At 70.8% G+C, this 26,684-nt stretch overlaps 1 protein-coding gene across 3 annotated transcripts; it reads right to left on the bottom strand.

The window, feature by feature from the left end:
- Positions 1-4,204: 4,204 nt before the first annotated feature.
- Positions 4,205-16,299, bottom strand: MIDN (midnolin). 3 transcript variants are annotated; one of them, XM_072029150.1, is made up of 8 exons: positions 16,171-16,299; positions 14,251-14,476; positions 13,490-13,577; positions 13,090-13,152; positions 7,961-8,347; positions 7,541-7,673; positions 7,138-7,446; positions 4,205-5,285 (listed from the first exon to the last, which is right to left on the bottom strand). In XM_072029150.1, the coding sequence occupies exons 2-8, from the start codon at positions 14,466-14,468 to the stop codon at positions 5,023-5,025; spliced, it is 1,461 nt and encodes a 486-aa protein (XP_071885251.1). In that variant the 5' UTR covers positions 14,469-14,476; positions 16,171-16,299; the 3' UTR covers positions 4,205-5,022. The 3 variants fall into 3 exon arrangements, with proteins under 3 accessions (XP_071885251.1, XP_038024913.2, XP_038024912.2); XM_038168985.2 differs by lacking the exon at positions 16,171-16,299 and having other exon boundaries at positions 14,251-15,086; XM_038168984.2 differs by lacking the exons at positions 13,090-13,152; positions 13,490-13,577; positions 14,251-14,476; positions 16,171-16,299 and adding an exon at positions 11,464-11,619.
- Between the last annotated feature and the right edge of the window lie 10,385 nt (positions 16,300-26,684).

Below are 26,684 nucleotides of genomic sequence, written 5' to 3'. Positions count from 1 at the left end.
CCGCTGCCGGCAGACGCCGTGTTCCCGGCTCCTGCCAGGGACACGCCGGCAGCTCGTCGCCCACCCGGCGTCTGGCACAGCCGCGCCAGCGCCGTCTCTCGCCAGCAGCCACCAGCGGGTGCCCAGCGCAGCAGCGGGTGGCACCCATGGGGCTGCAGGCTGGGGGCTCAGCCCGGAGCAGATAATCGGCCCCAGACGTGTGCTGGGCAGTGGGGTGTGCACACACGTGTGCGTGTGCACGAGGGTTTGCACACAGCATGTCGCATGCATGCACGCACAAGACGTGGCAAAGCAGCTTGCGGGGCTGGGGGGGATGAGGAGCAGCGGGTGGGTGTGCACAGGGCTGGGTGTGCACGGGGCTGGGTGTGCAAGGGGCTGGGTGTGCATGGGGCTGGGTGTGCAAGGGGCTGGGTGTGCAGCAGGGCTGCGGCCGTGGGTGTGCGCCGGCCCCAGGGGTGTGACGGGAGGCCCGTGGGAGCCGCGGCTCTCACCACCGTGGGTGTTGCCCGACGCACCCTCTGCTGCGGGGGCCGGGCTGGCGGGGCTGGGGGGCACCCGGTCCAACCCGCCGGCACCCACTGGCCCCGCGTGGGTGGGGGCCTCGCTGCCCCTCCGGGGGTGCCCAGCGGACAGGGGGGCCCCCACCATCCCCAGCCCTCTCCCATCAGCACCGCAGCCGGTGCAGGGGCTGGTGCAGGTCAGGGTCACCCCGTGGTGCTCTGAGCTTTAGGACTGAAGGCAAATATTTGCCCCAGGCCGGCGGCTGAGGCCCGGCGGGGTGTGTGCTGTGCGCACCGAGCTGTGGGCTGCACCCTGGGGGGCTGGGGAGGGGGCACCCCCTCTGCCTGGGCAGCTGCTGCTGTGGGTGTCCCACGGGAGGCACGGTTCCCCCTCAGGGGGCTGAAATACGGTGGGGGTGCAAGGGGAGCGTGCACTGCTTGCATGCACGCTCATCTCTGCGTGACCCTGCATGCACAGCCCCCTCCCCTTGCATGTCCCCCCCCTCCCCAGTGCATGCACTTGCACCCTGTGTGCACCCCCCCCTGCAATCACCCCACCGTGTGCACACTCAGACGTGTGAGGCCGCACACACACACACACGGGCGCCCGCCTGCCGGTGACACCCGTCTCCCCCCCAGCAGGCACCACACCAAAGCGGCGACGCTGGTGCTGCTGCATTGCCTCATACTGGGAGGACTGGGACAAGCGCAGCCGCGCCAGCGTGGGCCTGGCCCTGCAGGGCGGGGAGCGGGGACGCGGGATGGGGCGGGGGGCGGCAAGGAGGCGTCGGGCAGGACGGGGCGCGGGGCTGCGACGAGCACCTGGACACCGGCTCCCACCCGGCCTCGCCCACCCGCCTCCCCCCCCCCCGGGACCACCCCCACACCCCCCGTTATCACCAGCATCTGCCGGCCCCGGGCGCGGTGATGTCACCCGGTGGCGGCGGCGCGATGCGGCGCCCGTGTCCCAGCTTGCCTCCTGCCGCGCTGCAGACACCTCCCGTGGGTGCCGGCGGTGCAGTGAGGCTGGAGGCTGCCTGAGCCGGGCTGTGCCACGCCGTGCCATGCCACCCTGTGCTGTGCCATACAGTGCTGCACCGTGCCGTGTCATGTCACACTGTGCTGTGCCACACTGTGCTGTGCCATGCCATGCTGTGCCATGCAATTCTGTGCCATACTGTGTCGTGCCATGCCATGCTGTGCCACACCACACTGTGCCATGCTGCACTGTGCCATGCCGTGCTGTGCCATAGTGCACTGTGTCATAGTGCACTGTGCCATATCGTGCTGTGCCATACCGCCCTGTGCCACGCCACACCGTGCCATACCATGCTGTGCCGCACTGTGCCGCACTGTGCCTCTGCTGTGCTTCGGGGCCAGGCCTGTCCCACACCCACCCCTCACCCCGTGCCACCAGCCCAGCAGCACCCTCAGCTCCCCCAGGTCCCCCAAACTCAATGAGCTGGTGCAAGGCCACGGGGAGGGGGCCAGAAGGAGGAACCCCCCCCTTGCAAGGCCAGAGGCGTGGGGGATCCTGGGGGCCGCCAGGAGCGCAGCTGCTTGCACACGCGTGGGTGCTGCCGCCCTGCAGAGCCGCCTGCTGCATCCCCTGCGCACACGCGTGTGCACGCAGAGAGGCAGGCGTGAGCGTGCACACGTGCGCGTGTCCCCGCGCGTGCCCAGCCAGGCAGGGATTGCCTTAAAAGGCCTCCGCCATTTGCTCGGCGCGGCGAGCGGCTCCTCTTCCCCTTGCCAAATTTGGCGCGAGTGGCGCGGGCCGGGGGTGTCGGGGAGGGGGGGGGGGGGGGCAGCCCAGGGCTCGCACTACCCGAAATGACGTCAAAGCCGGGCGCTGGCAGCGGGCCGCCCGGTGCGGCACAAGCCACCGCAGGAACCGGAGCCACTTCCTCACCCGGCCTCGGCTTCCTCCGCAGCTCGGCCCCGGGACACCGGCTGCCCCAGGGGGGGCTCTGGGGCTCAGTGAGCCCCCCCCAGCCTCCTGAGTGTTCCTGCAGGGAGGAGGCACCGGCCCCAGCTGGGAAATCCCATCCGTAGGGTGCTGGGGGCCCTGTGGGGCTCTGGATTGCTCCATCCCCTGGTTTCCTCCCCCAGGTCCCTGGTGTGGGGGGATGCAGCTGGATGGGGACATGGGGGAGTGGGGGGGGGACAGCCCCAGGCTGCAGGGGATGCAACTGAACGGGGACCATGGCCTGAGGGGACTCCCACCCCCTCCCTAAATAACAGCCCCACAGATCAGCCCCCACTTCCCTGGGGTCAGGCTTTGCCCATGCACCCAGCGGTGCCCCCGCTGCGCCCCCACACTGGGTGCAGAAGCTCGGGGGGCGGCAGGGAGCAGCACAGCTTCACCCCACAGCCCCCCAGGGTGGGCTCACAGCGGGCTGGGGATGGACACACCACGGGGCCACTCCTGCCCACGGTGTCCCCAGCTGTGACACCGCAGCCACCGCTGCCTGGAGCCTGCAGCCCCGCTGTCCGTCCACAGCCCCACACGGCACCGGGGCGCATGCGGGCGCTCGGCTCACCCGGCCGTGGGACCGCAGCAGCGCTCACCACCCCCGGCTTCCTGCCCGCTACCCGGAACGGAGCCGCCGGCCCCGCGCCCCGGCACTTTCCACCCGGGGACCCAAAGGGCCTCTCCCTGCAGGAGCCAGCAGCGGGGCCGGGGGAAGCCGTGGCAGGGCTGGAGCTGACGCGCAGCCCCAGGGCCTTCCCCTCCCCGTCACCTTCCCCGGGGCGGGGGAAAGCCGCGGGGAAACGAAGCTGCTGCAGGTGGGGAAACTGAGGCACGGCCGTGCCGAGCCCTAGGGATTGGATTGAAGCCGGGTTCGGTGGCTGCGGGTTCGTGGCCACCCCGCCGCCGTGACGCAGGAGGGCGGCGAGCCGGGCTGGTGGAACCGGCCGGGCTCCTGGGCACGTCGGCGGGACGGGGCCGTGCGCGAGCGGGTTGGCCCAGTTGGGTGAGCGCCGCGCAGCCCCGGGGGCCGGCCAGCCGCCAGCGCTGGGAACACCGGCCCCGACACGTCCCCATGGCAAGCAGGGAGTCAGCCTGGGGACCCCGAGAGCACGGCCGCACCGAGCCCGTTCCCCCTTTGCAGGAGGAAGGCGGGGAGCCGCTGCTTTGCTTCCCCCTCCGTTTTTGGGTTTCCCTTCCTCCTGCAGGGCTTGTGTGCGAGGGCAAAGCTTGGCACAGCTGTGCACAGACAGGTGAGCTGGTGGAGGTGTGCATGGGATATTGCACACTGATGGGGGGGGTGCATGGCTGTGCAAGGAGGGAGCTGCAGGGGGCTGCACGGAGGCACGGCCCCAAACACATGAAGGACACGGGACCCCCCCCCCCCCCTCCCCAGCCCCAAGAGCAAGAGCAGGCGCGGTTGCATCCAGACTGCCCAAATTTATTTCAAAAATAAAAAATAAAATATTAAAGACCGAAAGCCTCGCTCTCCCCCCCGCCCCCCCCCTCCCCGAAACACACAAAAAAGACTTTTACAGACAAAAAACACATCACATGGGTTCTCTATTTGCACAGATCTCCTGACGAAAAAATCAAAGTCGGACAAGAAAAAGGATTTCTACGGCCTATGCAAGACTATGTCAGTATTGGCTCAGTCGGGTAATTAATGTCTATAAATATTAGCCCCACGGCTTGCAGACAGCCATGACCAAGTACTGGGTTTGTTTATTCATTATTTTTTTTTTACTCTTTTTTTTCTTTCCTCTTTTCCTCCTTTAAGTTAAAAAAAAAATCCAACCAACCAACAGGCGGGTGGGAAAGAGCCCAGCGACTCAGCCGTTGGTCTCCGCCGCGGAGGGAAGGCGCCATTTCTTCTCCCTCCGAAAAATAAAAATAATAAAAAAACACCCCAAAACAAAGCCCCCCCTCACCCTCGCTGCGGCAGCGGGGCCGGTGGCGCCCAGGCACACGCGTGTCCCCACCCCCGCCGCCCGCGCGGACCGGTAAAGTGCACGCGGGGCCGAGGAGGGGGGGGGCCGGGAAGGGGGGGGCCCAGCCCCGCAGCCGAGCAATGCTACATATAGAAGGGAAGGAAAACAAACGGCCCCCAGGCTGGTGGGGGCCCCCAGCACCTCCGAAAGAGACTTCGTCTCCTCCTGCCCGCGCTGGGGGGGCTGGGCCGCCCCCGCTGCGCCCCTCGTCACAGCCAAAGCAGCAGCTTGGAGCCCCCCCGGGCAGCACCGGGAGCCAGGAGCCCCCCGGCTGGGGCAGGGGAGGAGGCTGGGGGGGAGGGGGGCAGCTCCTGCCCTGGACCCTCCCCAAAGCAGGGGGGCGGCTGCCCCAGCTGCCCACCCCTCCCTCAGACCCCCCCTCCCCATTAAACGGTCCCCCCGGCGCAGCCACATCCGCAGGAGCCGGCAAATCTAGAGGAGATCTGGCCCACGAAAACAGAAAGGAGACCCCCAAGGGGGATGGAGAAGGGGGGGGGGGGGCAGGGGGCACCCCCCTCCCGGCAGAGTCCGCGGCGGCCCCCGGGGCTCCGGCCCGGCTCTATGCTACGACGAATTCGGACTTGATGTCCGCCTTGACCTCCGGCTTCCAGACCGAGTCCTCGAAGTCCAGGTCGAGGCTGCCCTCGCTGGAGACGCTGCTGTTGCTGTTGGTGCGGCTGGACTTGCGGTTGGGCAGCCAGTGGTAGGGGGCGCGGGCGTCCCTGCGCGCCTTCCTGCGCAGCCGCTTCTGCTGCATCAGCAGCTGCAGCCGCTCCACCTTGCAGCGCGTCGCCCGGTTCTCCGTCTGCCGCAAGCGGTCACCTGCGGGGGTAAAATGGGGGGGGGCACGGGGTCACCCAGGGTCGTGGTCGTGGTGTGCAGTACCCGCAGCAACCCAAAATTGGTCCTAGTAGGGTGCGGGACTCCATCCCTTTTTACCCAAAAACCCCAAAAAAGGGTTGCGGGACTCCATCCCTTTTCCACCCCCCCAAAAAAAGGGTTGTGCGGTGCTGACCCTGCTGCAGGGTGCGGGAGGATGAAGATGCAGAGGAGGAAAAAGGGAACCAAAGGGAACCGAGGGGAACCAAGAGGAACCCGCTCGGTGACAAACGCGGCTGGGGGAGTGCCAAACCCCCAGCCACAACCACAGGGACAGGGGCTTGGGATGGAGAGGGGATGGAGCAGCTCCACCGGGCCTCCTGCCTCAGTTTCCCCAGCACGGGGACGTGGCTGAACCCCACCAGCCCCCCATGAACACAGCGGGTAAAAACCCCCTCCGATGCCACCTCCAAGCAGGGCGCATCCCACCAGTCCCAGTGCCACCTGACTGGGACAACTGGGACCCGAGCCAGTCCCTGGGGATGGGGACAGAGCCCAGGCAGCGGGGGCAGCCCCACGCAACAGCCCAAAACTGAGGGTTTTGGCATCGCCAGCTGGAACACGGGTGGAAAACACCCCAGAAATGGGGGGGGCACAAAGCAGGTGCCACCAGGTCAGGGACATGAGCTGCCCCCGCATCCCCGACCCACAGAACCTTGCTGGGAATTCCAGCACCCCAAAAGGTGCCCCGGGGCTGGGGGTGGCTCTGGCCACGCAGGGTGAGCTCAGCCTGGCTCGTCAGGCACTGGGGGGGGGCCACAGGTGGCCCTGGGAAGCCCCAGGGTGGCAGTGGCACCGGGGGGGGGGGGCCTGGCCACGTCACCGAGGGCTGGGACCAGGCATGGAGCCACCCCCAGCTGGGGGGGGGACACACCCCCTAAAGGGCCAGGAGAGAAGGAAGAGAAAAAAGCAAGGGGAAAGCAAGGACCCCCCCTCCTGGTTTCAGTTCTTTTCTCTACGCAAATCGTGAGGGGGGGGGAGGGGGGCAGGGTGCGTGCATTCGGGCACCTTCCGGCCTCGGGGCGCACAGGTGTGCATGGGGGGGGCTGCGAGAGCCAGCCTGTCTGTGTCCCGCCCCCACCCCGGGGAAACCCGCCCTCGCCCCCATGCTGTGACCAGGGGGGTGGGCAAGGAGTGGGAGCTGTCATTGTCACCCCCCCCAAAGCACCGCCCACACAGAGGGACACGGGGACAAGGATGGGGACACCGCAGCCGCTTGGGGTTGCGAAAAAAGCAGCACCAAAAAGGGGGCAATGGGGAGGGGGGTACTGGGGGGGGCAGCACGAGGTGTGGGGGCGCTGCCTCAGTGTCCCCACCACGGGACGTGTCCCCAGAGCTGTCACGGATCTGGGGCAGCGCCGCGGTGGCAGCTGCTGGGAAAGGAGGAAGAAGAGGAGGAGGAAGAAGGAAAAAACCCCGGGGGAGGAGAGGAGGCGGCGCAGAGTCCACGGGCAGGGGGCTGCTCCCTTGGGGCAGGTGACAACCTTGTCCCCCCCCGGCACCGTGTCCCCAAATCCTGAGCACCCAGGGGGGCTCTGCAGGGGACCCCCAAGGCCAGGGGTGCAGGATGGGGTGTGACTGCCCCCCAGGGGAGGGTGCCCCCTGGAAACATCCCCTAATTACCACAGCTCGTTACCCAAAGCACCGCAGGGAGTTAACCCTTTGTGCAAAAATGGGGAGAGGGAGCGGGGCCAGCTCCGGGCTCTGCAGGGACCCCCCCCCCAGCCAGGAACCTAAATGGGATGGGAGGGGTCTGAGCGCGGATCCCAAATCCCCGGCGCGTCCCCGTGCTCACCGCTGGGCTTGCACATCCGGATCTGGCTTTGGCACTGGACGACGGGGTGCAGGGGCGGGGAGGCCGCGGCCGCCGGCAGCGGCTCTGAGGTAGTTTTGGTGGCGAGGTCCGGGGACGAGGGGGGCGAGGAGGAAGAGGAAGAGGAGGAGGAGGAGGAGAACTGCGTCTGGCAGCGGAGCTGCGCCAGGGACTGGGGCATGCCCTGGTAGTGTCGCGTGGCGCTGAGGAGGTCGTTCAGGATCTGCAGGATGGTGCCGATGTCCCGCCGCGGCCGCCCGCTGCTGTCCTGGCAGTTGGGGTGCAAAGTGCCTGCAGGGGGGGCAAAGAGGACGTGAGGACCCCCTCCCATGGGAACCCGCAGCCCCCTGCCGCCCCCAACCCCCAGGCACTGCCCGGCACGTACCGGAGAAGGTCCCTGAGAAGACCCCAGGCGCGTGGTTGACGAAGCTCTCGATGACGGCCCCGGGTTTGCGGGAGCGGGCGCTCGGGGCAGGGCTGCTGCCCGGGGGGGAGCCGCTGCGCGTGCTGCAGTCCACCTGCAGGCGGGGAGAGATGTGGGGTCAACCTCCAGAGCCACACGGGACCACGCATCGCCCTGACCCCAGCCCCCCTGCCCCCCCCATACACCCAGGAGACCCCCCCAGGCAGGGAGCAGGGCCAGCAGCCACCACCAGGGCTTGGCTGGGGGGATGCGCAGCACCCAGCTTTGCTCCCCTACCCCAAACCTACAAACCCTGGCACCCTGACACCCCCCAAACACACAGCAGCACCCTGACCCCCCCCCCCAAAACACAACCCACGGGACCCCCTCACCCCAACCCACCTCTGAGCAGGAGGACACCACGCTGCTGTTCACCGTCTGCGTGCTGGCCCCGTGCGAGCGGAACATCCCAGCGGTGACGGGAGCGGGGTGGGGGGCGTTACAGTACACGGGGGGGGCTGGCGTGGCGGGCGTGGGGCTGGGGGCCGGGCTCTGCTGGCACGCAGGCACCACGGGGATGCGGGCGAAGCCGGAGCCGGCGCCTCCGTGCAGCGTCCGGCAGTGGGGGCTGGCGGCGGCCCCCGCCTCGCCGCGGCTGGCGATGACGTGCCGGTGCTGGAGCTGCCCGCTGCTCTGCTGGGCCGCCAGCTGGAGCTGCACGAACATCATATGGTCGCCCACGCGCAGGGCCAGGGTGAGCGGCGAGCGGCCCGATAAGAAGTCGTTGACCTGGGGGGGGGGAGAAGGAAGGGGCACCGTCAGCACCGCGTGCGGCCACCCCGTGCCCCCCGTGCCCTCCCCAGGGACCCGCGGGGCAGGAGGCGAAGGGGCGACCCCTCCCCGTGCCAGGCTGGCAGCAAGGCGAGCGCAACCGCGTCCCCGCGCGACCCCAGCCCGGTGCCAGCTCCCTCAGCTGACAGTGCCGGGTTATTTTCCTTCCCCCCCCCCTCATCCCGGTCCTCCCCCCCCCGCCCTTTATCTCCCAGCACAAAGCCGCCGTGCCCGCCCTCCGCGGCACCGATCCCGCTGCTGTCGCCAGCGCCGCCGGGCAGGGACGGGGCCGAGGCTGCCGCCCACCCCCAGAGCCGGCGGCGCAACTGCAGCACCCCCACCCTGCCCACCCCCGGGGGGGGGCACAGGGGGGGCTGCTTTGCCACAAGGACGGGGAGGGGGGCAGGTGAGGACATGCCGGGTCCTTGCCGTGCTCATTGCCATGGCTTTGGGCTAGCAGGCAGGGGGTGGACACCCGCCCCCCCCGGCCCCCACTATCCCCTCCCCATAAAGCCTAAGCTGGGGGGGGGGCCGGGGGGGCAGGCCCGGCTGCAGGCTTGGCCCCTGCCCACCCCGGAGGCCCCCGCCGCAGGCAGGTGATGGAGCAGCTGCAGCGCGGAGCCGAGACAAGAGCAGGGCCTGACCCTGCCCAGATCACAGCGCCGGAGGAGGGGGGGGGCAATCCCCACCATCTGCTGCCCCCCCACACACTTCAACTCAGCCCCCCAGGAGGCATAAATCACCCCAGACCGCAGCCACAGCAAAACAGGGGCACCCCAACAGCACTGCTCAGCACTCCCCCAGCACCCCGGGGGGGGATGAAAGGGCTGTGACCCCTCCCCAAATGCTCCCCCATCTCCCTGTGCTTTCATGAGCACTGCTGGGGGGGGGGGTGACACCTCTCACCCCCACCACCCAGAGAGCAGAAGGGCACAGGCTGGCCGTGGGCAGGACACGGGGTCACAGCTCACGGGGATGACGCCGCCACCGCCCCCCCGGCTTCCCCAGCCCAGCACGTGCGGCGCCGTGCCCGGCTCCTGGCAGACGTCACCCACCCACCCCCCTCATCAACATCACCCACACCACGGGGGGGGGGACCCCAGGACCCTCAATCCCCCCCCCCCCCATCACCACCACGACCCCCACCCGAGGGCCGGCGCCTCGGGCAGAGCGCAGCCCCCAGCACCCTGCGCCCGGCCCCGTCCCGGCTCCCCCACGCCCCGCTGGCGCGGAGGCCGCTTCTGAGAAGCCGTGGGAAAAGCAGCTTTAAAAATACCAGCAGCAAAGCCCCGAGCATGTCAGGCGGAGGCTGCAGAGGAAGAGGTGGGCGTGAAGGAGACACTGCAGCTCTGGACACGGAGGTTACGGGGCGAGGGGGCGGGAGAGGACGGCGCTTGTGCACGGGGACGGGCTCAGGCACACGTGTGCGCGCACGGCACCTGGCCCTGGGAAAGGGGCCCCAGGCAGCCCCCCCTGCCTGCCCCACAGACCCCAAATCCCCTCTTATGGAGGGTTTAGGATGGAGCACACGGGGCCAGCAGCTCCAACCCCTGAACGCTGCCCCCAGCCATCGGCCACCACTGCCCCTGCTTGGCCACCGAAACCTCCCCGGCCCCACGGTGGCCCCCAGGGCGCGGGGTCTGCTCGCAGCGTTCCCACAAGCAGGGGGCACGCAGAGCCCCCCCCTTCCTGATCCCAGCACCACCACCGCCCTCTCTCCGTCCCATTTCCCCCCCCCAGCACAGCGAGGGCTCGCTCAGCCCGCGGGGAGCCCCGCGCGCCTCCTGGGGGCCCCCTGACGTCAGCGGGCGCCTGAGGCGGCCTCGCGGCTGCATCTGACTCACACCTGCCTGGGCGCCCTGCCTGACCCCTCGCCGGCGCTGGGAGAAACCAGAGAGCCCCAAACCCACGCCGAGCCCAGCGCCGGGCGCTTCCCGCAGCACCCACAGCAACCCCTTCCTCCCCTGGGGGGGGGTGGTGGTGGTGGGGGTCCCGCCAACCCCACAGCTCCCCCACCTCCCCAATACCCCAGGCAGCAGGGCGGCTGGAAGCTGCAGGAACGCAGCTCTGGGGCTCCCAGCACCCGCCCCCACGCCGCTGCCACCCCCCCCCGGCAAAACCAGGCCGCTCCAATGCAAACACGTCCCACCCAGCCGCCTGCTCGGCCGCCCACGGCCGGCCGGGGAGGACCCTGTCCCTCCCAACCCGCTGCGCCGCAGGGGCTGGGAGCGGGGACAGCCCTGCCAGGAGGGGGTGGGGGGGGGCTGGGGGCAGCCGGTCCCCAAACCCCCAGTGCCCGGGGGTCCCCCCCGGACCCCACCACGTCCCCGCAGGGGAACCGGCCGCGTTGTGCCGGGCTCCGGGCCCGCAGGGATGGGGCAAGTGTCTCCCGGCTGCTTCTGAGAAATGCCGATGAGTCAGAGAACGCCGCATTCCCGCCTCGCTCCAACGCCTGGCCCCGCATAACCCCGGCCCCCAGCCCCAAACCACCTCCCCATGGGGCACCGGGAGCTGCCCCCCACCCAGGGGGGGCCACACCAGCCTCTGTCACCACCTCTCCTGGACAGGGATGCCCGGCCCCCCCCAGAAATGCAGGCAAGCCGAGCTGCCGTGCTCCCTGGCAGCTCCAGAAGGTAAAAGCCAGCCCAGACCACGAAAGAGCCGGGGGGGAGGGAGCAGGAAATAAGCCCCCCCAGCCCCTGCAGGCTTCCAGGCGAGCTCTCCAGCCGGGCGCAGCTGCAGCCGACAGCTGGGACCCCCCCGCCTGCTCCTGCGCTCGCCCCGCCGCTGCTTGGGGTTTTTTCCATGCCAAGCAGGGCAGAGGGCCAGAGCCCCTCGGCCACCGTTGAGAAATCAAATTCCTCTGGCCACAGCCCCCAGCAGGGCAGGATACAACCCCCCCGCCCCCCCCCCCCATGGGACGCCAGCACGGCCACACTGGGACAGGGACACAGGGACGAGAGCCGCCTGCCCGCACGGGGGCTGCGGGCACAGCTCCCTGGAAAGCGGGGGCAGCCACCCCAACCCCACCCCCCAACATCCTTCCAGGAAGACCCCGCAGCACCCGGCGTCACCTCCTGCCCGGCCACCACTTCCCGATGGCACCTGGGCAGGGGGTGGCAGCGCCCGGCCCCCCGCCACCCCCAGAGGAAGTCGGCGCAGCGCTCCCTGTGCTGCCGGAGGATGCGTGACGCAGGCAGCACCGAGCAAAGCATGAATGAGAGGAGTGGTTTCCTGCCCCCCCCCCCTCCCCTCCGCCCCCCCAGGTGCTGGCGGTTCCTCCTGCGCAGCCCCGGCTTCCTGAATCACCGACCCTGGAGGAACCTGCAGCGGGCAGGGAGGCGCGGAGCCGCTTCCCCCCCCGCCCGACAGGAGCCGGGCAGGGTGGTACAAGGCCAGGAGCAGCACTGCCCCCCCTCCAAAAAAGGGGCAAGGCACATCCTGAGCCCCCCCCCCGCTCCAGGCACTTCCCTGGCCCCCAGCACCTCCCTGGGGTGCTGCACAGCCCTACCCAACACCACCACACCCCGATGCTGGCACCCACATGGGGCCCCCCCACCCAAAAAACAGCTCCAAGTGGGGGGGGGGCAAGGAACCAGCCCCATTGCATGACCCCACATCCACGCTCACCCTGCCCACACAGGGTTAAAAGCAGCCGCAGAAAGTCAAGGTCACCCCGGGCAGCCAAGGGCACCGCGGGTCACCAAAGGATCCCCCTGGGAGGGGTGTCCCCATGGGGGGGGGGGGGCACAGCCATGCCCTCACCGAGCCCCCTGCGCTCAGCCCCCTCCTCCAAACCCAGCGAGGCAGCCTTAAAAAAAATAAAAAAAATAAAAAACACAAAACCCAACAAAAAAAACAACAAAAAAACAACCTTTTAAAAGCGAGCTGCGGCGCTGGCCGGAAGGGAAGGAAGGAGCTGAGCAGCAATAAGAAAGGGGCTGAAAACAAAGGAGCGGGGCCTGCGCGGCTGGGGGTAAATTCCACCTTCGCGGCAGGCAGGCGGCTGCGCGCGCACCCGCGGCGGCTCCCCCCGGCCCTGGGAACGCTTCCTCCCCCGGGACCCCCCCCCTCACATTGCTGCCACCACCACCACCGCCGCCACCCCCCCGCCACCTCCCTCCCGCGCTCGAGGCCGCCCCAGCCAAGAAACTTCGCAGCTCCCCCCAACGCGGCCTCCGCCGGCGCCACCCCCGCGCCCCCTCCTCAGCACAAGGCCGGCGCCGGGGGCACCGCAACGCCAGGGTGCAAGAATTCCCCCCCCCCCCCCCAAAGCCTTCAAGGCCGGGTCCAAGGGGATGGAGAGAGCATTCCGGGAGGGGACACCGAGCTCTACAGCCCGCAGTGTGTGTGTGTGTGTGTGGGGGGGCTCAGCCCCATGTCCCCCCCCCCCCAGGCTGGGCTCGCCGCCGACCTGCTGCGTGACCTTGGGTGAGTCACGGCACCTCCCCGGCTCTGCCCTCCCGGCCCTGCGGTGTTTGGGCTGCGAGCGGCAGCGTGGGACCTCCCCGCCCGGCTGCTGGGCACGATGACGGAGCCAGCCCCGGGCACCACCCTCAGCGCCCCCACCCCTGCCGGGGGTGCAGCCGGAGCGGGCGCCTCGCTCGGGGAGGGGAAGAGGAGCGAGGCCGCGGCCGGTCCTTCCCCCCCCCCCAACACCCCCCAGCAGAGCCCTTTGTCTCCCGCAGCCAGCCTCTCACCTGAGTTTCAGTCAAGCTTTCCAGGGCTTGCATCACCGACTGCTCTGGCCTGGACGCCTGGGACTGGGGAGGAGGTGGTGGTGGAGGGGGGGGGGGGAAAAAAAAGGGGAAGAAGAAAAAAAAAAAAAAAAGAGGGGGGGTTATTAACATTACAAACGCGGAGAAGGAGGGGGCGGCTGTGCGGCAGGGCTGACATGTCACTTCCACTATTTCTACAGCAGCCCTGAGAAAGCCCTGAAATATTCAAGCCGGCGCCCAGCCCAACCTCCCCCGGGGGCTGGGGGCTGCCGGCACCTCCTGGCCCGGGGCTTTAATAACACAGGGGGAGGAGTGGGAGGGAGAAAGGAGGGGGGGGACACACACAGCACGGGGGGGGGACACACAGCGCGGGGCTGCTTACCATCAGGCCGGCCTCCACGGTGGGCACCAGCGTCAGCTTGCTGCCTTCCACGACACCCAGGTCCTGCAGCTTCCCGGAGCTCAGGCGGCTGCGGGGGGAGAGCGGCCGGGGGTGGGTGCCACGGGCAAGGGCAGCGCGGCCCCGCGGGTGGCAGAGAGCACGGGGGGGGGGGCACACAGCGACCCCAAACCCTGTTCATTCCAGGGGCTGAGCCCCCTCCAGCACCCCCACCCCCAGCACTCCCAGCACCCATCTGCCCCCCCCATGCACCCTGGGTGCAGCCACCCCCCCCCCCATGCATGCAGGGTGCTGGGACCCCCCCTTCCCTGCAGGGTGCAGGAGGTGGTTGGCTCCCCCCCCCCGCCCCCTTCAAGTTGCTCGGGGCCGGCTGCGGGCAGAGGGGGGGCGCAGAGCCCCCGAGCTGGCGGCTGCGCTCCGGAGGCGGCCACAGGAGGGGGGGGGGGAAGCGCTGCTGCCGTCCCCCCCCCCAAACCTTTGTCAGACAAAGGACTCCCCCTCCCCTCGCCCCCCAGCAACCGCCCCCGGGCTGGAGGGGGGGGGAACTGGAGCCATGCAACCGCCACCGAAGTTGAGCCCAGAACAAAGGGCAGGGCCCGGCCCCGGGCCCCTCGTGGGGGGGGCACAGCCGGGAGCCTCCCCCCCCCCTCCACCCCACTCCCCCCCCGGGGCCCCCCCTCGGCTCGGGGCCGAGGTGGGGGCGAGGGGACGCCCCCGCGGCCGGGGGCTGTGCCCAGCCCTACCTCTCTTTGTGCAGCAGGGCCAGCCGCTCCTTCGGCACCTTGAGGCGCTGGGACAGGCGGCGCTTCAGCCCCTCCACCGTCTCCTCGGCGGGCACGGCGAGCTCATAGCGGGTGCCGGTGGTGGTGTTGATGCACAGGTTCATGGGGGGCTCTCCGGGGAGCCCCTCGCAGGCGGCAGCCCCCCGGCTGCAGCTCCTGGCGCCGGGCTGCGGGTCCATCCGCCGACCTGCGGGGGCAGCGGTGCTCGGTGCCGGCGGCGGACAAAGGAGGGGCCGGGGCCGCTCCGCTGAGACCCGCGGGGGGGGGGGAGCTCCGGACCCGAGCGGAGCCTCGCGGGTAAGGAACCGGGAGGGTGCGGGAAAGGAAGGGGGGGCGGCGCGGGGACCCTCCCGGGAGCCAAAAATTAAATAATTAAAAAAATTAAAAAAAAAAAAAAAAAAATAAAAGCGGATCCCCGGGGCCTGCTCGGTGCCTCCGCGGCTGCCTGCCTGCCCGCTCGGGCCGGGGCCGGGCCCGGGGCTCGGAGGCGCTGGGGCTGTGCCCGCGGCCGGACCCGAACCGGCAGCGCCGCCGCCGCCGCGCGGAGCCGTGGAAGCGGCGGGCGGGGGGCGGGGGCGGCGCAAAGTAGCAGCGGCCCCGGGGCGGGGCCTCGCCCTCATTCACTCCGACTCCGCCGGCGGCAGCGACCAATGGGAGCTCGCCCAGCTCCCGGCCGCCCGCGGTGGCGGCCAATAGCGGCCGAGCTCCTGCTCCCCACGTGGCCCGGCGGGAGGGCGGCCCCGGCCGGATTCCTCCCGCCCACGCGGCCCCGAGGCCCCGCCCCCCGCCGCCCCCCGCGCGCCCTCGCGCCTCGCGGCCATTCATAAGCCCGGGGCCGCACAACAAAGGGCTCGGCACGGCCCCGCCACCGCCACCGGGCCTGGGGGGGGGGGGGACGACACGGGGACAACGGCCCCACCGGAACGGGCTCCGGGAGAAGGGCCCGGGGGCGGAGGGGTTGGAGCGGGACGCGGGAGAGCGGAGGGTGCGAGGGGGAACCGGGGGGGGGAGGCCGGTACCGGGGGAGGGGCCGGGCGGGACACGGAGCCCCCGGGGACACCGAGGCGGAAAGGGCGGGGGGGGGGCCGCGCAGAGTCACCCGCGCCCGGTCACGCCCGCCCGGTCACACGCACCCGCCCGGTCACCCTCCCGGTGACGCCGTTAGGGCCGAGGGGAGCTGCCCCGGTGGGGCTGGGCTCCGTCCCCCCCCCTCCTTCCCGGGCACGGTCCCGCTGTGCCCCCCCCCGGTGCAACGAGCCCCGGCCCCGCAGTGCCCCGGGCCCGGCAGCGCGGGGGGAGCCGGCCCGGGGAGCGCGGGGGGGGGCTATGAGTCAGCAAAGCGCGGGCGCCCTCTGCCGGCCCCGCCGCGCCTCCAACGCCCCGGGGGGGCCCGCAGCGGGGGGGGCCCCGCCGGGACACCGGGAGCCCGGCCGCGCTGTGCCCCGGGGCCGCTGCTCGCTCGCCCGCCCCGAGCGCCCCCAGCCCGTGCCCCCCCGCACATCGGGGCTGGGGGCCAGGGGCCGTTCACCGGCCGGGGGGGGGGCACAACCGGGCGCCCCCTCCCCGGGCAGCCCGAGCTCGGGCCACCCGCCGCTGTTCCCGGGCACCGGAGGCAAACCGCGTGTGACCGCGGGCACCGACGGCGGGGCTGGGGGGGGGCCGGACTCCCCCAGCCGGGGGGGCTCCGCCGCCTTCACCCCCTCCCCAGAACAGCCGCTCCCGGGCAAGCGCCCCCCCGACCACCAGCACGGCGCCGGTCAACGGAAACCGCCCGAGCCCCGGCTCTCCCCCCCCCACCCCCCCCTCCAAACCCAGCCCGGTCCCGACGGCCTCCCCCAACCCCCCCCACCCCCCCCCGACGGCGCTGCCCTCCCCACTCACCGTGCCCGGAGCGCGGCCCCGCGGTTCCCCGGCGCGGCTGGAGCTCGGCTGCCTCCGGCGGGGGGGGGGGAAGAAGAAGGAAGAAAGAAAGCGAGAAGCGTCCCGGGGGGGGGGGGGGGGGCGGTGGTGGAGGGCTCGGGCCCCGCTGCGCTTCCCCCTGCGAGCACTGGAGCCGGCCCGAGCGCAGCCCTGACGCGGAGCTGCCGGGGAGGTGCCCCAAGTTTTATCCCGCACCGCCCGGGGTGGAGCCTGCGGGGGGGGTTGGGGGGGGGCAGGGACCGGCCTGGCCCCGGCACCGGCCCCGGCCACGGCGCGGCCGCACCTGCTCCCGGGGAGGGTCCCGGCGGTGCCCCCCCCGCCGCTGCCGGGAGCTGCCCTCGGGGACCCGGCGGCGCCCCCCCCCCAGCTCCCAGCCCCGGGGGTCCCGGCTCTTGCTGCGGGTCCGGTTCTGCCCCCCCGGGGGGGCTCCCGGTGGTGCCCCCGGTGCTCCCGGGCCGGGTGCTCGGCGCTGCCCCCGGTGCCGCTGCAGCCCCGCCTGCGGGGGGGGCCCCGCCTCCCGCGGGCGCTGGGGAGGGGACGGGACCGGGACCGGCCGGGGTGCGGAGCGACCCCCCGGGGGGTGGGGGGGTCCGGGAAGGATCCGGGGGGGGGCTCGGGGCGGCCGGGGCTGGAGCTCGGCCCGCAGCGCCCTGGGGAGCGGAGCCGGGGGTGATGCCGCCCCCCCCCCCCCCGGGGCTGCAGCACAAAGCCGGAATCCCCCGGGACCGGGGGTCGTGGCAGGCAGCCCCCCCCCGGTGAGACGGGGCCCAGGATGCTGTGTGACCCCGGGGGGGCTGCGGTGGGCCGCTCGCTCGCAGACAATGCCCTGGCACCACGGGGACACACAAAGCTGGGAGAGCTGGCGGCCGCCCCGCAGCACCCAGGGGGCTCCGCAGCCCCGGCCCCCCAGGCAGCAGCGTGGGGGGAGCCCGGGGGGAGCCCCCAAATCCTGCGGCCGTTCAGCTCCCGCACGCTCCCGTCCCGTTGCCCCCGGACTGAGCCGTGGTGGGGCCGGGAGCGAGGCCCCTCGGTGCGCACAGAGCCGGGAGGGAGGGCGGTTGGGAGCCTTTGTGGCGCAGCCCCGCGGCCCCCCGGCCGCCAGCCCCGGCCCCCGCGGGCTCTCGGGGGGGAGATGAGCTCAGGCGGCTCCGGCTCCGGCTCCCTCCATTGTTGTCCCTGGGAGAGGGGCCGAGGCAGGGCCGTGCCATTGTTCTCCCCGGGAGCGGCGGCGCCCCGGGCCCACGCTGCCGCCCCTCCTGGGGTCACGGCGCAGCTCGCTGCGTGGGCAAGGCCCCCGGGGGGCACGGGGAGAGGGGGCCCCCATTCCACGGCTGGGCCTCGTGCTCCACGAGGGGCTGCGCTGGGGACAAGGCTTCGCCCCAGAGCCACCTCCTTGGCGAGCGGGGCCTTGTCACCAGCCCCATGGGGCTGCAGGGGGGATTTGGGGACGTCGTGGCCACGGGGTGGCTGCTGCAGCACCCATGGGACCCATTGGGGGATCGCCCCCGTGCCCCCAGGGCAGGGCTTCAGCCGCCAGCTCCCGGCTGCCGCCCTCCGGCACGGCTCCGGCTCCTGCCCCGGGGTTCGCTGCCCGCCCGGTGACTCGGAGCCGGTGCTGCAGGGAGCACGTGGCGCGGCTTCGAGGCTGGGTGCAGCTCTCCTCAGCCTCCAGAGACAAAAGCCGGGAGATGCCAGGATTCCCAGCAGCCCAGATTTTGTGTGTTTAGTTTATTGTGTTGCCCTGGGAATAAATCGTTAAAGATTACCGTCAGACTCGGGTATAATTGCCGTGCGGCATCGGAGGCTCCTGTCGTCTCCAGGGGGAGCGTTCCCCAAACCCCGCACGGCTGAGCAGCTTGGGGAGAGACGATCTGACGAGCAAATACCTCCACAAATCCCGCTGCAGGCCACACGCAGCTCCTGCAATCCGCTTAGCTAACCTGGGCCCCGCGGATTAGTCCCCACAGCGGCTCGCGGCCGCGGAGCAGGCGGCTCACACCACGCGGGGCACCGCGACCACCGGGGCTGGGGGGTCCCGGGGTCCCGTGGGGACACTTCCAGCGAGGACCTGGCCGCCGTGCACGGCCCTGCTGGATGGGCCAACGCAGGGCAGGGCGCGGTGACGACTTCTCCACGCCCCTCGGTGCTGCTGAGCCTCCCCTGGTTTTAGCTGGGAGCCCTGAACCTTTTGGGGCCGGTTCTTGGAAGTCCTGTCCCTCGAAGGAAGGGAATTCCCAGGCCTCCTTCTTTGGGGAAATCCCCCACCAGCCCCGGGCAGCAGCTTTCCTCTCTTTCATTTTTCCTCTCTCTCTCTCTCTCTCTTTTTTTTTTTTTTTTAATCTTTTGGACTGAATTCCTGTCTGATTTTGCAGCTTTGGCAAACGGGGAATTTATCGCAAGTCTCTGCATTCCCCTCGCAGGCGCGGGGTCATGGGATTAGGGCAGAGCTGCAGCCTCGCTGAGGCAGAGAAAGGGGAAAGGGGGAAGGAGGGAACCAGGGAGCTCCTCGCTCCTCGCTCCTGCGGCTGCAGAACAAAGCAGGATTTGATGTGGGATGGGGACCCTCTTCCTCCACGCTTTTGGGGAGCCCCCAGCACGGAGCAGGGCCCTTCCCGTGGGGCCACGGCGGGGCCGGTGCAGGGTGCGTGGTGCTGAGCTCCCGGCAGCGAGTGGGAGCGTTCCCACGGGCGCAGGGCCAGCGGCAGGGCTCGCACGGACACACCCCGGCAGCAGGGTGCAGCCGAACCGCTTCACCCCTGCCCGCCCGGTCCCGCCGGGGGGGTTGTGTGGCGTGGGGCTGCCAGCTGGGGGTCCCGCTTCCCCCTCCCGGCCCCCCGAGCCCCTCGGGGCCGAGCGGCTCAGCCTTAGTCACGGCGCTGAGCGTGACTCAGGGTACCCCTTGTGCTCAGGTGAGCCACCGCTGTGAGTAAGGAGCTGCAATCCCCACCCTCCCGGCGCTGATCCGGGAAGGAGCCCCCCCACCCACCACGGACGGAGCCCCCCCACCCATTCGGGCTGGGGGCTGCCCCAGGGCGGGCGGCTCGGGGAGGGCAGCGGGGTGTCCTTGGGCAGGACAACGGTGCTGTGTCGGTGACGCTGGTGGGGCTGTAAACACCCAGGCGTGTCCTTAGGAACACACAATCGGCTCCGTGTGCTGCCCGGCTCTCGGGGACGTGTCCTGGTGGCCCTTGGCACCGTGTCCACGCATCGCCGCCTGGGGACACCTTGGCAGCTGGCCCAGCCTGGCCTCACGGCCGGGCCCCATCTCTGGGGCACCCCACAGCCCTGTGGGGCCCCGGTGCCCGGGGAGCTGAGCCCCAAGGTGAAGCCACCAAAAGGGGGTGACCTGGGCAGCACCCGCTGTGGGGTGCGGGAGCCCGGAGCCACCCGCGGGCAGCGGTGACCCTGGCGCAGCGGGGGGCTGCCCGTCTGCTACTGGACCCCGGTGCTGAGCTCGTGAGCCGCAGCCACGCGGCCTGGCCCCGGCCCCGGGAAGGATGGCGAATCCCTCTGGATATAGCAGCAGCCGAACCCAGGTGCGGGGCCATACTTGGCCGTGCCGCGGCCCCGCTGCCCGCGCTGAGGGCAGGACTATTCTGGGCGCCCTGAGCTCACGGCCCCCTCCGGGACGCCGCGCTCCCCGGCCCCGCTGACGCAGGGCGAGCAGCTCCCTGCCAGCCCTGGCGCGCTGCCGGTCCCGTGGCCGGCACCACCCCCTTGGCCCGGGCTGGGATTTGATTCCTTCCCCTCGCCGGCCGCAGCACGCGGGCTTGGCCCGGGTGCAGCCTGGCTCCGCTCGGGGCCAGGCACGGGCAGCCAGCTGGCCCCAGCGCCAGCACCGCAGAGCCAGGACGTGTCCCCACCTCGCCCCCCGCCCGCAGCCAGCACAGGGCAAGGGGAAAACCCGAAGCCCCCCAAAACATGGGCACGGGGTGGGAAGGGGCTCCTGGGCGAGGGACCCCTGCCCGCTGCAGCTGAGAGCACAGAGGGGTCCCGGCACCCCCCGGCCCCTGGAAAGCCCCCGGCAGCCTCCGCAGCGCCCAGGCTGGATGCGGCCCCGTCTGCGCTCAGCACCGCGCGGCGGCTTCTCAGCCACCGCGACATTTGTTGGTCTGCTTTAAATCACCGGCTCCAGGAGTCAGATGACAACTCAGCCTGTTGTTGTTGTTGTTATTATTATTATTATTATTATTATTATTATCATTATTATTATTACAAATGCTTGAGCAAGTTGCCAGCCCAGGGGAGGGGAAGGACCTGGGATTTCGGCAGCTGAACCTGGCTCCTCGGCTGACCCGGGCTCCTAAATCAGAGGGAAATGCAACCCCCTCCGCCCAGTCCTCAGCTCCAGCTCGGGCGTTTTGTGGTCCAGCCCGGGCAAGAGCAAAGCTGAGCAAGCTCCGGCCGCGAGCCAGCACCGCCCGCGCTGCACCGCGCCTCCGCCACCGTCCCGGGGCTGCTCCCCAACACCCCTCACCCAGGGGCTCCCCCAAATCCCCCCAGCCTGCCCCTGCCCTTGCCTCGCCCTCACTGACCCCAGGGTGACGGGCACCAGAGTGCCCCTGGGGCATCGAGCGGGGTCACCTCCGGCAGGGCTTGCATCAGGCACCACCGCCAGCCCCGCCACCCCATTCTGCTCCTGCCCCACAGCCTGCCCCCCACCCCCGGGACTACCCACCCCATAATGCCCCGTGCCACCCCACAGTGGGTGGGGTCAGTGGGTTCCCACAGTGCATTGTGGGGGGTGTAGTTTGCTGCCCCACTTTGGGGCGCAGCATTGGGGCGCAGCATCCTCCGCAGCCATCCCTCAGCCCCACACCTCCTGCCCCATGGCTGGGGGGGAGCTCAGTGTGGCTGCCTGGGGGGGTGTCCGGCTGGAGGGGGGGGGGGCACCATCAGGCAGTGAGCGCACCCCCAGGGCTCAAACCAAGGGTGTCTGCCCCATCCTGCGTGCACGGAGGGTGGGGACAGCGCTGGCACCCAGCTGGGGTCCTGCAGAACCCAAGCCTGTGCCAAGGGCCAGGGGCGATGCCGGTGTGGGGTCCTGGGGGGGCGTGGGGCAGCCTTAGGGGGAGCAGGGGGTGTGGGACGGTGTGTCCCACGGGTGCCCCAACGCGCTGACACACGGGTGCACACTCAGCGCGGCGGCATCCCCACCCCTCGCGCCTGCCCACTGCTCTACTTGGAGCCGCACCAAGAATGCGGGGACCTCACCCGCGCAGGGGGGGCACGGTGCCAGCCCCGGGGCCGCAGGCACCCCGTCCTCCCTGCTGCTGCCTCGGGGGGGCCGGGGCTGCTCCCAAAGGGACGGGGATCCTGCGGGGTGTCTGGGCACCCCATGCACCATGGGCTCTGGCACAGCGTGGGGTGCAGGAGGGCGCAGACACGAGTGCCCGTGCAGGCTCCCCAGCACCATCCCTGCCCTCTGCCGGGGCCGGCACCCACCAAAACATCGAGACCGGGAGGAGGAAAACAAGCCCCGAGGGCGGGTGGTGCCACAGGAAACCCCAGCCCAGCGGGGCTGAGGACAGGAGGAGGCGCTTCCTCCCGGCCTCGGCGCTGCACGCGCTTGTGCACCCTCTCCGTGGCACCTCGCAGCACACTGCACTTGTGCACGCACACGCACGTGCTCGCTGCATGCACAGACACCAGCACGCACTCCTGGACATGTGCTCGTGTCCATGCACGCTCGCCCAGGCCCCCCCTGCACACTCAGCCTGCTGCTGCACCCCCTGGCCTGGCCGGACACTGGCTCACGCCGCTCACACACATCCCGTCATGGGCACACGCACCCCCTCGCTTCCCGGCCGGGCCGCGCTCTCCCCCCGGCCACAGTTCCTGTTTATGGTGATGGAGCCTCCTGCCTGGCCCCCCCTGCACCAGGAGGGCTGGCCGGGGTGGGGGGCACCGCCGTGTCCTGCTGCATGGCCCCGGTGCTGCCCCTGCGCCCTGTGCTGGATCCCAGATCCCGAATCCCGGTGCCACTTGGGGCGGTGGAGCTCGTTCCTGGCCGGTGGCCACGTGGGGCTGCGTGCTCCCCCCACGGATGTGGGGCCACGGCTTTATTCTGGGAAGAGCGGCAGGAAATCCTGGTGGGAATGCGAGCCGGACCCCGTGTGTCACCAGTGCTGTCACCACAAAGGAGCTGCTGGGCACCGTGTGCTGGGACGTCCCCGCAGCTCCCCGAGCATCACCCGAGCTGGCTCCGTCCTTCCGCGGGTCCTGCCCCATCTGCCCGCACCGGGACCATGCTGTGCCCATTTCCCAGCTCGGGGGAATCGAGGCCGAGGGGGAAGTGACGTGTACAGGGTCGGGGTGAGTCAGTGGGAGCTAAGAATAGATGGAGGAATCCAGCCCTGGGCCGGACCCACTGCGCCGCATTCCCCAGCACCGAGCCGCGCTGCAGGGCTCAGCTCCCCTGTGCTACCTGTGGGGAAACTGAGGCAGCGGCGGGGGAAGTGACTCACCCCACACCGTGGCCTGCTAAACACCCTGCTCTGATTAGATAATGGGCGGAAGGATCAGAGAGAGCCGAACAGCTCCTCATTAAACCTTTGTCTCCCCATTGCGCCTTCAGCTCCCAACGGAGACCTTGGCCACGCTGCCTGGCGCGGGGGCAGCCCTGCCCCGAAACGCCGCTCACACCCGCCGCGTGCTGCAGCGCGTGGGCAGGAGCACGCCCCAACACCCCAGGAACCCATGAAGGCAGAGTTTGTCCCAGACATAAATGGGGCTGGGGGGGTCCAAACCTGAGCCCCCCATGCTCACAGAGCCCGGAGCCAGGCGCTTCTCCCCCTCCTTGGTGCACGTGGCTGCTGAGAGCACCCATGGGACACCGAGAGCCCCCTCGGGTGTGCACAGATCGTGGGAATCCAGCATCCACAGCCCCCTGCTGGGCTGGGGGGGTGGCGGGCAGGAAACGAGCTCCCCGATCGCTTTGGCAGCGATGGTGAAAGAGGCACCCGGGGCGGAGGAGCTCGAGCGGGCAGGAGGTGCCGTGCCGCGGCTCTCCCTGCTCCCCTCCTGCCTTTTGCTCTTTTCTTTCTCCTCTGCCCTGCGCACGGTGCAACGAGTGCCCAGAACTCGGCCCCGTGGGGTGTTTACTGTAGCGAGATTCAACCCAAGGCCAAGATAGGCCTCCAGATAAGGCCAGCATCGCGGGGAGGCCAGCGGCTCCCGGGCAGCCCTCCCGCTCCTGGGGCCGGGGTCAGGCAGGCAGAAGGTCTCTGCAGGCGGCTGAGTTCGGGTCAGACCGGCTGCACCGGCCCCGCCGCCACCCGGGCTGGAAAAGCCCCCCCAGGGAAGGGGAGGCCGGTGCTGGTCCCACTCCCCCCCTCCCAGCACAGCCCTGCAGCTCGCCCGTGGGTGCTCCCTGCATGGGTGCTGCCAACAGGACCGGCCTGTGGGGCCCCGGTGACGTGGGGCGCTCTGCAGGATTAGGTTTTGAGGGGAAATGTGATACGGCAGCGATAGGTTAGGCTGCAGGAGATTAGATCATCTGTGGTTTTGGGAGCACCAGCAGAGCGGGGTTCTGCTGCAACCTCTGCAGCGCCCGCCCCGCGTTGCCCATCAGCACCGATCGGCCAAAAACGCAGCGGCACCGACCCTGCTCCCCCCAGCACCGGGAGAGCCTCGGGAGCCTGCGTGCACGCGGGGCATGCTCAGGAAAACAAGAACCAAATAAAAGCAAAAGAGAAACTTGAGAGCAGCGCAGGAGAGCTCCGTGGAGCGGAGACCAAGCGTTGCCTCTCGCCTTTGGCTGCTCCTGAGAGCCAACAGAGCAAAAAGCCTCAACTTCGGGCTGTCACTGAGGTGAATTGCCAAGGGAAGGTGCTGCTGCTGCTGCAGCCCCCGGCCCAGTTCCCTTCTTCTTCCTCCAGCCACAGCCCTTGGCTGGTGCCGAGGTGTGCACAGAAAGGTTTGAGCCCCTCTTGGAGCCGCAGGAACCAGGCTGCAGCACGGGGCACGGCATCACCGGGCAGCAAACGGAGCCCGGGCACCGGGTGCAGGGTGCTCGTGCTCCTCGTGCCGTGCTGGGACCCTGCGCCCCGGGGTGCCCGCACCAGCTCGGGATGCTGCGGGTGCTGCAGCCGGCTGGGGCTCACATCGGGGTCAGGGCCCATCTGCCAGGGCAGGATGTGGGGCCGGACGGGGGACACAATGCGGGGAAGCAGCAAGGGGCGAGCAGGGACAGGGACATCCCGCAGCAGCGTGCACAGCCTCGCTCCCGGCACACCCAAAAACCTCAGCGGAGCCCGGCCAGGGGTGAGCGCGGTGCCAGAGGCGGCCGTGCCGCAGCAGGCACAGCGTGGCCGGAGGCATCCCCGTGCCCCGCATCCCCACACCGGCTGCTCCTGCACCTGCCTGGCCCTGGGGGGGGACGGGACCGGCCTGCAGCAGCCTGTCCGCGGGGAGCCGGGACGCGAAGGAGCTGGTCGGGGCGGCAGCGGGGTCCGCTCAGCCCACACAGGTGTGGCCGCGCCGGCGGCAGGCAGCGAAGCTCCGCACCCGGCTGGCCCCGTCTTGCTGGGTGGCAGCAGCCGCCCTCCCCGCGCTCTCCTCCCCGGGGCAGGCACACCCTGTCATTACGCCCCACAGCAGCTGCCGGCGCTGCCCGGGAAGGGAGGGGGCGGCGGGGCCGGGGCAGAGCCGGCCTGGTGGGGACGGGGATGGGGACGGGAGGATGGGGACGGGAGGATGGGGATGGGAGGATGGGGATGGGGAGGATGGGGATGGGGAGGATGGGGAGCCCTCGCCCCAGCGGGGCAGGGAGCGGGCACGCAGCCTCACCTGCCCGGGCAGGAGGGTGCTGGGGACCCGCGTCCCCTCCCCGCCGGGGCACCCCGTGGTCTCGCGGCCCCGCCGTGGCCTTGGCACGAGGGGGGAAGCAGCCGGGGTCACGGCGAGCAGCTGCCGGGGACGTGCCCGCGGGGCCGCGGGCGCACAATGCCCCCATTGAGGTCCCGCGGGGGGGGGGGGCGCCCAAGGTGGCGGTGGCAGAAGGGACTCCAGTGTCACGCCAGGCCTCAATCCCGGCTATTTATACCCGGCCGGGGGGCGGCCGCTCCTGCACACAGGCGGCCTTTGAGGCAGCGGGGATGAAAGCGCGGTGCGGGGGCATTCCTGAGGGCAGCCTCCCCGGCTCCCCCCGGTTTCCCTTCCCCACCCCGGGCCCCAGCCGGCGCCAGCCCCGCCAGGAAGAGCCCCACCGGCACAGGCAGCTGCGGCCGCTTCCTCCCCACGGCCTGGAGAGGAGCGGGGGGCTCGGGGATGGAGGCGAGGGTGGCCCCGTGGTGGAGCGGGTGGCGGGGAGGCTGCGGGGACACCGGCTCCGTGCTCGCCCCGCTCGGCGGTGCTGGGTGCCAGGACCTCGGCGGTGCTGGGACCTCGTTAGGCTGCAGCCTGGAGCTGCTCAGGAGCCTCCCAGCTTTACCAAGGGCGAAGTCCCGGCACATCAAAGCTGGCGGGGGCAGCAGGAGGCAGGGCAGGAGCCTTTGGTCCCCACCAGTGCCCAGCTCCACTGCCCAGCCCTTCGCAGCCCACATCGGGGTCCCAGTTGTGCACACCTGGGTCCGGCCGTGCCCCCCCCCATGGCACAGCACCCAGCCCGTCACTGCGGCAACCGCCACCAGCTCCGGGTGTATTTTCTTAACCGGGGCCGCCGTGGGAACCTGGCCGGGCGCCACCTCATTCCGCTCGGGCTTTCTGGGCCGCCTTTGTAGCCGGCGTCGAGCCCAGCTGGCAGCCGCTTCCTCCCGGCCTCCCCCTGCCCCGCGCGGGTCGCAGCCCCGGGCAGGGGGTGGCGGAGCCGGGGGGGACTTTGCCAGGACCCCCACCACGGGGCTGTGTGCCCCAGCCGAGCTGGTGGCCCCCATGCACCCCGCAGCATTGGGCTGGCTCCGGTGAAGCCAAGCACCAGCGGCCGCCAAAACTGCCCCGAGCGAGGGCTGCGCCCGCAGCCCCCGGGGTCCCCGAGCTCTGCCAAAGCACCTGGGAGCCCGGGGGGGACGCGCCGCCCCCGCTGCCCCGCTCCCGGCTCCGTAACTCCCCGGGGCGAAGCTCCCCGTGCCTGGCGGGGGCACCCACAGCACCCTGGGGTGCTCTCGGGATGAGCAAGACGCCCGCTCCCATCCCGGCTTTCCCCACCGCTGCCTCGGTTTCCCCCGGGGAGCTCCCGCCCCGGGCCAAGGGTTTGCTGCGCTCGGCAGCGCGGCGCTGGGAGGCTGCTGGCCCGCGAGCTGCACCGGGACAAGCAGCGTCCTGCCGGCTGCAGCGCCCGCCGGCGCTTGCACCCGCGCCCACATTTCGGGGTGAAGCCGGCGGGGAGACGGGCGAGGGCACCCCACTGCCATCTGCCGGCACGGCGCCCCGGGATGGGGCTGGGGGGCTGCTGTCAGCCCCTCGCTGCAGGGATTTTTCCGCCCCCCCCCGTGCTCCCATCGCTGGGACAGGGCAGCGCGCGTGGGAGGCGTGCG

The sequence above is a fragment of the Anas platyrhynchos genome, chromosome 29, assembly GCF_047663525.1.
Source record: "Anas platyrhynchos isolate ZD024472 breed Pekin duck chromosome 29, IASCAAS_PekinDuck_T2T, whole genome shotgun sequence".
NCBI classification, from domain to species: Eukaryota; Metazoa; Chordata; class Aves; order Anseriformes; family Anatidae; genus Anas; species Anas platyrhynchos.
This window is presented reverse-complemented; position numbering and strand designations above follow the sequence as displayed.